Consider the following 14,047-nt stretch of genomic DNA (forward strand, 5'->3'; position numbering starts at 1 on the left):
TATATATATATATATATAGCTATATGGATGACTCCACCTACCACAACACAATACATTATCAAAATAAACAGAACTGTCAAAACTCTCCTGAAATACTTTCCATATTATGAAGAAATATGCCCTGTCCATGCCCAAGGTTCCCAGAAGTCTTCCCCACCTATACCAGTGTTAGGCATTTTTTCTGAAAGTACAAGTAACAGAACTCCTGAGCCCAGCTGAAAAACCCCCTTTTCCACCCTAGAGGTTTTGAACCCAGAACAATTTCCAATATATGAAATAAATTATAAGATTTCTTTAGAGGCTGGAAGAATGCCTGTCTAGCAAGTACATGGATCCCCAGTACCCCAAGAGGAGAGGGAAGGGGAGCAGGGCAGAGCAGAGGGGAAAAGAAGAGAAAGAAAGGAAGGGGACAGTCTTTAGCAAGTGCCTCAGTTTTGCAATGTAGTGCCTGGACCAGAAAGATATGCAGGAAGCTCAGAGCATATATGGTTTCTGAGATAAATCATGGAATTAAGATAAATACTGGAATTCACCATTTTATTATATGATATAATTTACTTTGTAGTTGTATGGAATAGTAATATTTTAACCAGGTATACAGCTATGCTGGTATGTACTTCATAATGATTTAAATCTGGGAGATTCTCATGTCCTATGCTGATTTTGAAAATGACACTAAACTCCATGAGGCTGTAAACCTATTTGACCAGACATCATTGTGTAACGTTCTGTATAAGAAGGAAATATTCTTCTAAAGCCTATAAAGCACCATATGAAGAGTATTAAAGGAGGGCAAGTTGAAAAATATTATATTTAAACTATACTCTGTATAGTTATTAAAAATAATATAAAAATGGCATGTACTAGCCAGGCACTGTGGTACGTATATGTACCCAGCTATTTGGGAGGGTGAAGCAGGTGTATTCCTTGAGCTCAGGAGTTCAAGACCAGCCTGGGTAACATAGTATGATCCCACTTCAAAACAAACAAACAAAAAACTTAAAGAAAATACAAAATAGCATCTACCATATTAGGTACAGCATGACAAAGCTATCATCCTGTAATATTTTGTTTTAAATTCTTTCTGAATATTCATTATCAGAATGAACTGAAATTGAAATCCTATACATTTTTCTATTGTGTAGTTCTAGTACTATTCAATAGTTACAGAATACAGCATTTCCCTGCAAATGAAAGCATTATTATACCTTATGATGTCCATTTACAACAGCATCATGTAGGGGAGTGATCTGGTACATTCCTTTGATATTTACATCTGCTCCACCTTTTAATAGTTCATTTGCTGTTCGATAAAATCCTCCCACACTAGCTTCATGAAGTGCTGTCCAACCTATACAAAACGGAAATCATATCTGTTTATATTTGGCATCTTAACACTGTTTTGTACTTGACCTTTAAAAAACTTTAATTTTAGAAGGTTTCTTTAAAAACATTTTGATTATACAGTTTACATAGTATAATATATAATAAGGTCACCATGCATGCACTCTGTATAATTTGGAAGATTCAATAAATCTGAGGGACAAATCAAATTCTTAACCCTCAACTCCATTTCAAGAAATATGAAAAGTCAAATATTTAAAGTGCTCTTGTCTCTGCTATATAAAAAGTTGTGTAGGTCAATTTTTAGCTAATAAAGCATATGGGCTGTGGGCTACTTTTCGGAAGAAAAAGAGAGGGAAGGCTTTATTTCTACTTCACTGTACTTCCATTAAAGTAATTCAGGCAGCAAGACTATATTATGAGTCAGTTCAAAGGTATATATTTTTATTTCTCCTTATTTGCAAATATATTTATTTATAGTAGTTCAACTAAAAAAACCACAAACTGCCCCAAGAAAACCTTTTGTCCTTATATAAAACAGCCTCTGCTTTGTTAGCCAGAGACAATGATATAAGGTTGTTAAATTCTAATCATATGAGAGATATGAGAGAACCTAAAAAAGTTTATTTCAGTTGGTCTTTTCACAACCTTCTTCAAGGTTTTATAAATCCAACCTTTTATATTAAATGTTAATTGAATAATTAATTTTCAATTAAAGGAAGAGTGGCAGAATGAATACAAAAGGCAAAACTATTAAGTACAAGAAATTTTAAATTTAAAGACATGGAAAATAAAAGGATGAAAAACCAGTTAAGCTATAAATACAAGATGGCTAAGATGTCTGTATATCATATATGGCAGACTTCAAGAAAAAAATGTATTTACTAGCAATGAAGACAGACATTTCACAACAATGAAAAGAATCATTTTATCAGACAATCTGTGAATCACAACTATATAAGTATCTAATAATAGAACTTAAAAATATAAGCAAAAATTGACTGAACTAAAGGGAGAAATATACAATTCCACAAGCAAAGTTGTGAAGATTTTAATACCTCTCTAAGGAAATGACAGATCAGCAAAACAAATCAATATCATACAAAGTATATATTTTCACTATATATTTTATAGTCAAACCAGAAATCAGTAACAGAAAGATATCAGGAGAATTTCCAAATATTTAGAAATTAAACAACTTCTAATATAATCACTAGATGGAGGACAAATCATACAAGAAATTAAAAATACTTCAAATTGATGACACTACAAAAAAGAATCTAAATCTGTGGGATGCAGCTAAAGCAGTACTTAGAGGAAAATGTAAAGGATTAAATGCTCACAATAGAGGAAAACGATTTTAAAACTAGACAATCTCATTTTTATCTTAAGAAGCTAGAAAAATAGTGATGTGAGCAAGATGGATGAGTTTAAGTGCTTGGTCTACTTTTTTCCAAAAAAAAAAAAAAAAAAAAAAAAAAAAAAAAGATCAGGGCCGGGAATTTAGCTCAGTGGCATTGTACCTCCCTCACATGTACAAGGTCCTGAGTTTGGCCCCTGGTACCAAAAAAAAAAAAGACCAAAACAAAGTAAAAGTAATGTCTATTCCACTGAAGTGTTTAAGGCAGAGTACAGGAATGTGTTCAGATGTGACAGAGATATTGTGGACCACAGAGACCCAGGAGGGCATCATAGTAAAGATAATTAAGCATACAGCATCTACTGTCACACTTCCCTGGTCAAAACCATCCCTGAATCAAGATGGACTTCACAGGGCAGGGAATAGGTAAGCAGGAGGTCCTCAAGGATAACTAATAATGTCATTGACACCTAATGTAGGCAGGGGATTTAATTCAGTGGTGCTGTCACCTGCCTCGAAAGGGCAAGGTCATGAGTTTGATGCCAAATACCAAAAAAATAAATAAATAAAAGATTTTGGGCTGGGGATTTAGCTCAGTGACTCCGCCACCTACCTCAAAAGTGCAAGGTCCCAAGTTTGATCCCTGGTACCCCCCCGAAAAAAAATCTAGACACCTGGAGTACTTGCTGTTGGAAGAAGCCTGCCGACCTCACAAGTCTTTAACTATGAAAGGCACACTATAAAATTGGTAGAGGCAAAAGATATGCCTAATGTACAAATACCAACCAGGGACACAGAAGCCTGGAAGAAGCAAGGCAGTGTTACACCTCCAAAGAAACTCTGCAGAACACTAAGGTGTAGCTCCAGGTTGACCCTGCAGAGTGTGGAGTATAGCCCACCATTGGGCACCTGGCTAAGAAACTCAGCAGTCCTCAGGAAGAGAGGTAACAGAGAAGAGAGAAGCTCTTTTGGGTGGCTGAGGAAGAGAGAGGGGCTGGGGAGGTAGCTTAGTGTCCAGATAGTCCCACCCTTGGGCAAAGGAACTCTGCAATAACTCTGTAGCACCAAACCCTAAAAAAAACGAAATCAGTTGCATAAAAAAGAATTAAAAATAGTGCTATTATGGAAACTCAGTGAGATAAAAGAAAATGCAGATAAATAATTCAACAAAATCAGGAAAACAACTCATGATATGAATGAAAATTCAGCAAAGAGAGGTGATCATAAGGAAACAGAACTTTTAGACCTGAAGAATAAACATAACAGAAAACGTAGTTGAGTCTCAATAACATACTAGATCAAGCAAAAGGAAACATTTCTGAGCTTGACGACAAGTCTTGAAATAATCCAGTTAGAAAAAAGAAAAAAATGCGTAAAAAAAAAAACCCACACAACAGGATTATACATTCAACATCTTTAAAGGAAAAAAAAATGCAAACCAAGAATATGATACCCAGCAAAGCTATCTTTCATGAAGAAAAGAGAAATAGATTTTTTTAAGATAACAGAGAGAGAGAGAGACAGACAGACAGACAGCGACAGACCAACAGAAAGAGACAGACCAAGACCAACACCTTGAAACTGAAATATATAGTGAAAGTATAAGAAATGTTTAGGGGAGTTCTACATCAAGAAGAATGGTGGACTGGGGATTTAGCTCAGCGGTGCTGCCATTTGCCTTGCAAGAACAAGGTCCTGAGTTTGATCTCCGGTACAAAAAAAAAAGAATGTTAAGTACTATTACAAAATTTTAAAAAAGAGCCAACTGCTCTTCTACAAATGTTTCAAATATATTCCCTGGAGAAAGAACAGTCCTTTCAATAAATGATGCTGGGAAAACTGGACATCCATATGCAGTATTGAGGGGAGTGTGGCCAGGAGTTAATGATTAAACTGTAGGACAAAAGCACACAGGATCTATAAGGAGTGAATGGTTAAAATACAGGGCAGAAGCACACAAATAAATTCCCGCCAAATGTATGGAAGCTCTGTGAGAAGTCAATAATTAAACCGTGGGGCAAAAAGGCTCTGTGAGGAGTGCATGGTTAAACTATGGGACAAAAGCACACAGGCCGTGTGAGAACTAACAGTTAAACAAGAAATCCAGATTAGTGAAGCATGCTGTGTGTGACCACTGTTCTTCCCCTTTCCTCAAGAAAAACTGCTTAGCTTTGAGCTAACTCCTGGCCCAAACTGCTTTTCTCCTACTTTTCTCTCTTTCACTGATAGTCTAAATAACAGCCAGGAAGTTCTCAGCTTGGTGGCATTTTTATTTATTTATTTTTTCTCCCAGAGCCTCCCTAATGACTGAGAGCTCTTGGTTGAGAGACAGATCCTATGGGTCTCTTGGTGATTGAAATAAGTCTCTTCTCCAAGTAATCTTTCATCCCACCCATGGTCATTCACTGCAACACAGTATAATGAAACTATTTCATCAAACATAAACAGGAAAAACTTCAACACAGTGGTATAGGCCAGTGCTGGCGAACCTAGGGCACACGGTGCCACAGGAGGATTTTTTTCACCATCAATGGTATAGACAATGATCTTTTTAGACAAGAACCCCTCCCTCAAAGCAAAAACAGACAAAATGGGGTTACAGCAAACTAAGAAGCTTCTGTATAGAAAAACAAATAAACTATCCAAAAAATAAAACATTTGTAAATGATTAGTTTAAGAAATGATTAATATCCAGAATTTACAAGGAACTAAAAAAACCTCAGCAGCAAAAAAAAAAGCAAACAAAAAATTCAATTTTAAAATGGGCAGTGGGTGGGGATGTAACTAAGTGGTAGAGCACATGCACAGAATGTGCAAAGGTTCAATTCTCAGGCCCAAAACCAGATAAAATAAAAATTGGCAAATGATGGGCTTGGGATATAGCTCAGTGCTGGAGTGTTTGCAAGGTCGCTAGGTTTGATCCTTAGTAATGTGCACATTTGTGCATACATAACATGCTCTCTTTTGTGCAGGTGCGCACATGCACACACACACACACACATACTCGAAAGTGCTGAAGAGACATGTCTCAAAAGAAGACTGACAAATGGCTAAGAGGTATGTGAAAAATGTTCAGCCATCATTAATCAGGAAAATACAATTCAAAAATTACCATGAGATATAATCTCACTCCAGTCATAACAGACAATCAAAAGGGACAGAAATAACAAATTCTTACAAGGATGTGGAGAAAGGAGAACTATTATATACTACTGGTAGGGATGTAAATTAGTATACGCATTATGGAGAACAAATGGAAGTTCCTCAAAAAATGAAAAGTATAACTACTATATGATCTAGCTATCTAACCACTGGGTATATGTCCAAAGGAAACAAAATCAGCACATCAAAGAGATAGCTATACTCCCATGTTTACTGTAGCACGTTCATAATAACCAAGATATAGAATCAACCAAGCTGGCCATCAATGAATGGATATAGAAAGTGTGCAAGAATACACACACACACACACACACACACACACATGTACTGTATTTACAATAGAATATAATTTATCCCTAATAAAAAAATGAAATCCTGTAATTTGAGAAAACATGCATGAACCCAGAGCACACTGTGTTGTTAAATAAGCCAGGCATAAAAGACAAGTACCACATGATCTCACTTATGTGTGAAATCTAAAAAGGTTGATAACATAGAGGACAGAATGGTGATTACCAGGGTCTAAGGTGTTTAGTAGAGAGGGTTGTGGTAATGTTGGTCAAAGAATACAAAATTTCAGTATGACAGTCCGTAAGTTCAAGAGTTCTATTGCACGACATGGTGACTACAGGTAGTAATATACTGTACTCTTAAAAAAAGAGAGTGGGTGTAATAATATATCATGTTCTTGAAAAAAGAGTGGGTGTAGAGTTCTCACCACAAAAATGTAAGTATGTGAGGTATTACATAGATTAATTAGCTACATTTAATTATTCCACAATGTATATTTTAAAACATTGTACTCTACAAAGTAAGTATATAAAATGTGATCTGTCAATGTAAGAAATAAAATTTTTAAGGTTTTTTTTTTTTTTGGTACCAGGGATTGAACTCAGGCCATTGCACTTGAAAAGCAGGCACAGTGCCACTGAACTAAATAAATACTTGGCCTAGTATTTTTAAATTTGTACAAGACACAGGGTTACAATATTGATGTATGTCTTAATGCAGCAATGTCAAAACTCATAAAAGTATGAACTACACTATCATCTACAATACATGGTCCACAAAAATTTACTCACCATTTTTTGTTACCTGATTCTTGCTTTGCTATTGGTTTGAGTGTCTTAACAATGTTGTGGATTGTGTCAACTGTTTTTTCAGTCCTAATGTGTTACAGGCATAAAAAACAGAATTCTGTATAAAATAAAGCTCAGTGCACTAGTCGGAGAGGGGTTTAGTAAAAAGCCTTTATGAGATCCATTCTGAGTATTCAGAGTTTTGTTCTAGCCAATTTCCTGGTTGTCACCTGTTTTTTGATAGGAAAAGAAATTACTCAAAAAACCTTTAATCAGAAGCACAGATATTAGTTGGGCACTGTGGGACACAACTATAGTCTCAGCTACTGAGGAGGGTAAAGAAAGAAGATTACTTAAGCCCACAAGTTTGAGATCAGCCTAGGCAACATAGATCTATGTGGAAAAAAAAGCAAAGATATTATAAAAATAAGGAGCTATAAAATATAAATGTTACCTATGAAAAGGCAATGAGTTTGTTATTACTATATTTTGTCCATTTCTTACAAGGCATTTAGCTTTACTGGAAGGGAGGTGTATAGTAAAAACACGTTTAAACTTTTTTTAGAATGTATTAATCTTTTTGTTGATAAAACATCTGGCACACAGGAAACAATACAAAAGCTCACTATGTTGAGCTGATAAGTTTTGTATCTCTTACCAGTAGTTTTAGTTTTAAGAACATAAAAATGAATTAGGTCAACTTGTTAAAATACAGATTTCCATGTTTAAATCTATAAATTTTGACAGTGTGTGTTTATATACATACACGCATAATAATGTGTATGTGGAGGTGAAATGATAGTTGCATTTCATACAAACTCTGTAGGCATTTCTGATGAAAACAGTTTGCAAATGACACTGTGGAAGACTTCCCTCTATAAATATGAAGGGGGGAGTAGCTAGAAAAAAACAGGTAAGATGAAACATGAAAAGGAAAAGTAAAGACTAACAGTTCAAAAAGCCTGGGAAATAAGAATAGAAAATTCATGAAGGTCACAGAAGTACCTAAAATGCAGAGAAAACTGGCTAAAGACAATCAAGGAATGGCTATAGAGGATATAAAACTAGCACAGAAAATTAGAAGCTAATGAAAAGAAGTATGGGAAATACTTAATCAAAGTTAGCTGCATATAGAACAACTCCTGGACTCAATGAGCAGACAAAGAGTGCTAACAGAAAAAATACATAGTTCCTAAAATCAAAGGAGCAAATGTTCTGGTTAAAAATAAGTATTCAAAAGTGAGAGTTACAGGACAGTGATGGCAACCATAGTGTAGATTTAAAATAGCATCCTGTTAAAACCTTGATTATAATGTAAAATACAGCCTTTTTAACATAGGTACTAAGAAGAACACCCATAATCACTTGCTTTTTCAGGGACTGTGCTATACTAGTTCTGCACTATAGACTTTTTGCACTATTTTACAAAGTGAGAAAATCTAGAAATAAAAGAAAAAATACAAACACCCAAAAGAAGTATCCAGTCTGGCTCAGTGAAGTGCAATGCAACGAACTGTCAGGTTCTTCCCACAAGGCAGACTATGTGAGAGATGCAACCTTAAAGAAAAACTGCTGTATTTCTGAGCTCCCTTTCCCACCATTTCTACCTCATACTCTATTCTCTCCCCTTCCCTGGCCACTATTTTTGCTTATACAGTACAACCTCAGAGTTAAGTTCTTCCACATCATGAATTTTCCCTGTGTACCATCAATTTCTTCCTCCACTTAAGGCTGAGTCTCACAGATAATGACCATGCAATGCTAGCCCCAGGAACCATCTTTCTTCCTGCACCAACATCTTATACATAGCCCATTTGGCCTAATTTCTGAAGGAGAAATATAATGTTTTTCTGCTGCTCACCACCCTCTTAATTTCTTCCCTGAGATATAGATAATAGTAATAGAGCTCCTTAAGCAGGAAAATAATCAAAACTTTCTGTTTAGAATTTACTTCAGGCCCACTTTGCTATACTTTCATAAGGGTGATTCAGCTAATCACATCCTCAATACAATGAGTAGTAACTCTAACTTACCGGCATTACTTGGCTGATTAACATTTGCACCTTTTTTTATACAACAATGAACAAGATCAGCATCATCATATAGAGCAGCCTTATACAGTAAGGTTTCTCCAAAAATGTTTCTCCGATTTATGCTAGAGAGAGGCATTTTATTAATCTTCAGTTTTTCTGAAATCAGAGAATAAACACAAGAAAGGAACTTGTATTTGAAGATCAGGATGAAGAGAAGTAATTAGATAAATCCAGTCAATACTCTGGAAGTAAGGAATACTGTATATTATAAAAGTATTTCACCTATTAATCCAATTATAATGTCATTTACATACAAATGGAGAGTGTTGTAGTAGGGCTTGCAAGGGAAACAGATTTAACACAGGACCCAATTTATATGTTATTTTATAACCGTCACCCAAAATGTCAAATGCAGAGAAATGCAACAGATTAGCCACACATTAGAGACCCAAAAAATACAGCCAAGGCCTGAATCCCACAACAATGTCCCACGCAAGTTACGCGAAAGGCCTCCAGTCCAAGGCAATGTTCTCTACAAGTCCAGTCAGTGGCCTAGAGCCCATGGCAATGTCAGCTGCTTGTCCATATTGAGAATCTGCATCTGGAAGACCCAAACGACAGAGGTGGAAGCCAGAAAACCTCTGCCAGTAGGTGAAGGATTTGTGCCACCAGGCTGAGGGATCTACATTGGAGCCAGGAAGTGACACAGTGAAGATCAGAGCTCTCCTGATAAGAACAGCAGCCATTCCCAGCAATAGTGAGGACCTGAGCTCCTCCTCTGATGAGAACAGCCACGTTAGCATCTGGAAAACCAATCACAGCAAGCTTCTCCTAGAAAATCAACAACCCTGATCTTCCCCACTCCAGTTCTCTTACTATGCTACTGGCAACAATTGTCAGGTGGGTTTTCCATGACCAGACCAAGCTGATCATTAGTTAATCCACCACAAAGAGATAAATGTAATTGGTTTTCAATATTAGTGAATTAAAATAATGATTTTTTTTTTTTGTCTTTTGTTTTTGAAACTGTTTTGTGTGGCAGTACTGCAGATGTAACCCAGGGCCTTGTGCTGAGCTACATCCTCAGCTCACTGTTATTTCAGGATCTCTTTCAATTGCCCAGGTTGGCCTTAAACTTGTAATCCTCTGCCTCAGCCTCCTGAACAGCTCACAGTATTGGAGTGCATCATCACAACAGGTCTTACGTAGATGATTTAGTGTCGTTTTATAACATTCTCATAGCTATCCTCCAGCTTTATAAAAAAAAAACAATGAACAAACATCTTTTTTATTGAAATAGAGAAGTGCTCTGCTTACAATGATGAAATATTTCCAGTCAAGAAGAAGTTTCTTCTATTCAGTTGTTCTTTCATTTGTTTGTTTATTTATTTTTGTACCAGGAATCAAATTCAGGACCTTGCACTTGCCAGGCAGGTGCAGGCCCACTGAGCAACATCCCCAGCCTTATTTATTCCTTTATTAAAACTGTCCCTCAGCAGAAATTTTAAACTTTCTTTTTATAGGTACAGCATAGTTCTTATTAGTTATGAAAATAAACATTTTTTCTTTGTAACAATTATGAATGAGATCTCATATTGTTTAGTTTGTATTTATATATTAAAGGTATTAATTTTTAAAACTTTTCTTTTGATTTATTGAATTTTTGTAAATTTTACTGTATAATAAATTCCAACTTAACAGAAAAGTTGTAAAAATAGAACAAAGTGGGCAGGGCTATAGCACTGTGGTAGTGCACTTGCTCAGCATGTGCAAGGCATTAGGTTTGATTCCCAATACTACAAAATTTTTTTAAAAAAGGATTCATTCATTAACATTGCCATAACTTTACATCATTCCACCTCCCTCTTTATATATGCATATGCACACACAGCACATATATATATATATATATAAATAGAAGTACAGAAAATGGCTAACTGTATACATGTCCTTTACCGCTGATATTAAATTGTGCATTTTCTAAGAATATGGATATTTTTTATTTAACTAATTATCAAATTCACAAAATTTAACAAAAAAGTCCATATTTCAATTTTGCCCATTTTCCCACAATTATTTTTCACCCAGTGTTTCTACATTTTATTATAACTGAAAGTTTTTAGTTCAACCTTTTAGGTTTCATAGGAAGAGAAACAATACCTAAAAATAAGAATTTGGCCTTGTTCTTTCCTCTAGTGTTCATTATTCTTTCTTACAACTTTTTGTTAGGCTGTTCACACAACCTAAATTTGAAAAGAATTTCACAGCTACTCTCTCCAAAATAGAATTATGGAAAAAAATACCAGCTTATGAGATAGAAGTTCAGGATCAAATCCCAGTTATGCTACTAATAATCTGTGTGATGCTGGGAAAAGCCTTACCATCTCTGAAGTTCGGTTTCCTTAACAGTAAAGGAGAACAGATAACCTTTGAATGTTTTCTACCAAAATTTTGTTTCTATAAGTAACTTAAAGAAATAGAGAAATATAAAATATGCCTCACCTTTTTTTAGTATAAGTCGTTCATTTTTCCTAATCTGTTCACCCTTGAATCTGGAGGACTGCATATTCTTCTTTTTATCTTCAATCATTAAAACAGGAGCCTTCATTCTTAAAAATTAAACATATTTTAAATAACTATAATTTTTTGCAAGTATTCATGGAAAACCCTACCAAATTTTGACTAAAGTTTTAAAACTGAAAGGTATTTTACTGAACTGTTCTCAAGGGGCAAAGCAATTTTAAATATGGAGTAAGCTGTAGATAATTCTGTGACAGACATGCCCAGTCTTGGTAGCTTCTAGCTCTTTGTGGTTCTCTCCCTTAGGTTTAGTCACTTACAACTATGAGTATTTTGAGACTCCTGCTCCTCACTCCCCAAGTCGGTGTGCTCCTATCTATCCTGTTCACCTACTAGGGAAAAAGAGACAGGCTTTTCATGAGAATAAAGGGTTTGCTATATATGGTACAACACTAATCAAAAACTGTAGAATGAAAAAAAAGGAACATTTTAAAAAGCTTTTTATTTAGGGGTAACTTTTAAATGACCCTACCATCCCCAGTATATAATTATCTAGTAGGTCTATAGACTGTATAGAGAGAAAGATGTAATTGGATGGCATACCTGAAATTCTCAATTGATTTATTCTTTATTTGATCCTCGCAACTATGCATTTTTGGTACAATCTTTTCTGGAATCTTACACATGTCCTCTGTACACTTTGCATCTTGGCTTACTTTCAGTTTTTCCAATCTAGATGATCTCCGTAACACACGTGGGGTTTCGTGGTCAGAACCATTATCCATGGGATTTGGATTCTTATTGTTTAGTGGATCACAAGAGCTGACATTTTGATGAGCCAAGTTTGGACATCCAAATGGATTTGAGTCTTTTACAGTCTGTAAAGATATAAATATACCCACAAATAATAATAACAATGAAAAATATTAAAACTAGAAGATTTTTTTTCTTATATGAAACTAAAGTGGCTCTTAGAAGATGAAAATAAATGAAAAACATGGACCATAATGAAAAATTTTATAATAATTATAATAAAATACATATTTAAAATATTTTTTAAAAAGAAAAAAAATCAGTATCATTATAGAAGATTTTTTTTCTTATATGAAACTAAAGTGGCTCTTAGAAGATGAAAATAAATGAAAAACATGGACCATAATGAAAAATTTTATAATAATTATAATAAAATACATATTTAAAATATTTTTTAAAAAGAAAAAAAATCTTAGTATCATTAGTATAAAAATAATTTCATCCTTAAAATTCAAGGGAAAATATAAGATCACTCCTCGTGCTTTAGTTTTGTAGTAAATAAGTAGTATAGAATAATAAGACCCATAAAAACATTACAAATGTCATACAAGACCAGTTAGTTGGTCTACTCACCCTACTATTTCATTATTTGACAGCAGCATAAATGATATTTTGAGACAAGATCATAACCTCCATCATATTGATTTTAAAAGGTTAACAATATCATGAATTGCTCTAATTTACTATTTTTAATCCATTACAGATTTAACTTCCATGAAGATATTTATATTTTTGCATATCATCTATACTATCTTGAGCTGATTTATGTTTCCAGTTTTCAAAACTTCTCAAGGTAAATGCCCATATGTTATTATAGCTGAATAAGAGCATTTAACTTGATCTATGCTAAGTAAATCTTTCTACTTCTAAGAGGATTTCTTTTATTTGAAGACTTGCTAAATTTGTGCTTATTTTATTAATACCAATCATAATTTCCTATTTTATCTACATTCCCTCCTTCCAGATTAGAACACTGCAATATTTAATCTTCATGTCCATATCCATGATTGTTGTCTTGCTCTGAATTTTTTCAGACCTATTACATCTGTTTGAGATTTGTTAACCAGAACTCCTCGCATTATTCCACATGTGTACATGGCAACATGAGCTCAGCATTACATTATTTTAATCTTCTCAGGGATGTTCAGAGAAGCATTTGGTAACAGAGGAGGGGAGGGAGGAAAAAAGAGGGGCAAAGGAAGGTCAGAAAGGAAAATGTAAGGAAAGAAAAGGGACTGGAGGGGAGGAGACTGGAGGAAGGAGAGGAGCAGTGAGGGGATGGGGATAAAAGAATCCAAATAAACATAATTAGTGAGCTGGTTAAATTGTAGTATTTTTATACACTGTAATACTCTTCATCAAGCTAAAAGATTTAAGTTGTGCTACATTTCCTGATACTGAACGATAGCCAAGATACATGATTTTTAAAAAATAAGTTACACAATCTTGTATAATACAATCCTATCTGAATAAAATAAATTTACATAGAATATAACAGAAAAAATTGGAGACAAATATGCCAAATGTCACTAGTGTTTTTTTTGTTTTGTTTTGGTTATCAGAATTCGAACTCAGGACCTTGCACTTACAAGGCAGGGGCGGTACCACTGAGCCAAATTCCCGGGCCTGTTACTAGTTATTTTGAGAGTGGAAATGAGGGGTGCTTTTTGTTACCTATTATGTCAATTTTTTTTTTTTTTGAGACAGTTTCTCACTTTGTAGGTTGTTGACCTTGA

At 34.7% G+C, this 14,047-nt stretch overlaps 1 protein-coding gene across 2 annotated transcripts in view; it reads right to left on the bottom strand.

The window, feature by feature from the left end:
• The window catches only part of Ankrd31 (ankyrin repeat domain 31), a 199,337-nt gene that overhangs the window by 129,015 nt on the left and 56,275 nt on the right, over nt 1–14,047 (bottom strand). For both annotated transcript variants that reach the window (XM_010635160.2, XM_019209194.2), the window contains exons 8-11: nt 12,102–12,376; nt 11,481–11,587; nt 8,979–9,134; nt 1,209–1,351 (exon numbers count right to left, since the gene is read on the bottom strand). In XM_010635160.2, coding sequence (XP_010633462.1) covers nt 1,209–1,351; nt 8,979–9,134; nt 11,481–11,587; nt 12,102–12,376 — 681 coding nt within the window. The remainder of the gene's footprint in view (nt 1–1,208; nt 1,352–8,978; nt 9,135–11,480; nt 11,588–12,101; nt 12,377–14,047) is intronic.

Source organism: Fukomys damarensis, unplaced genomic scaffold, assembly GCF_012274545.1.
Source record: "Fukomys damarensis isolate Sample0158 unplaced genomic scaffold, DMR_v1.0_HiC HiC_scaffold_1, whole genome shotgun sequence".
Taxonomy (NCBI): domain Eukaryota; kingdom Metazoa; phylum Chordata; class Mammalia; order Rodentia; family Bathyergidae; genus Fukomys; species Fukomys damarensis.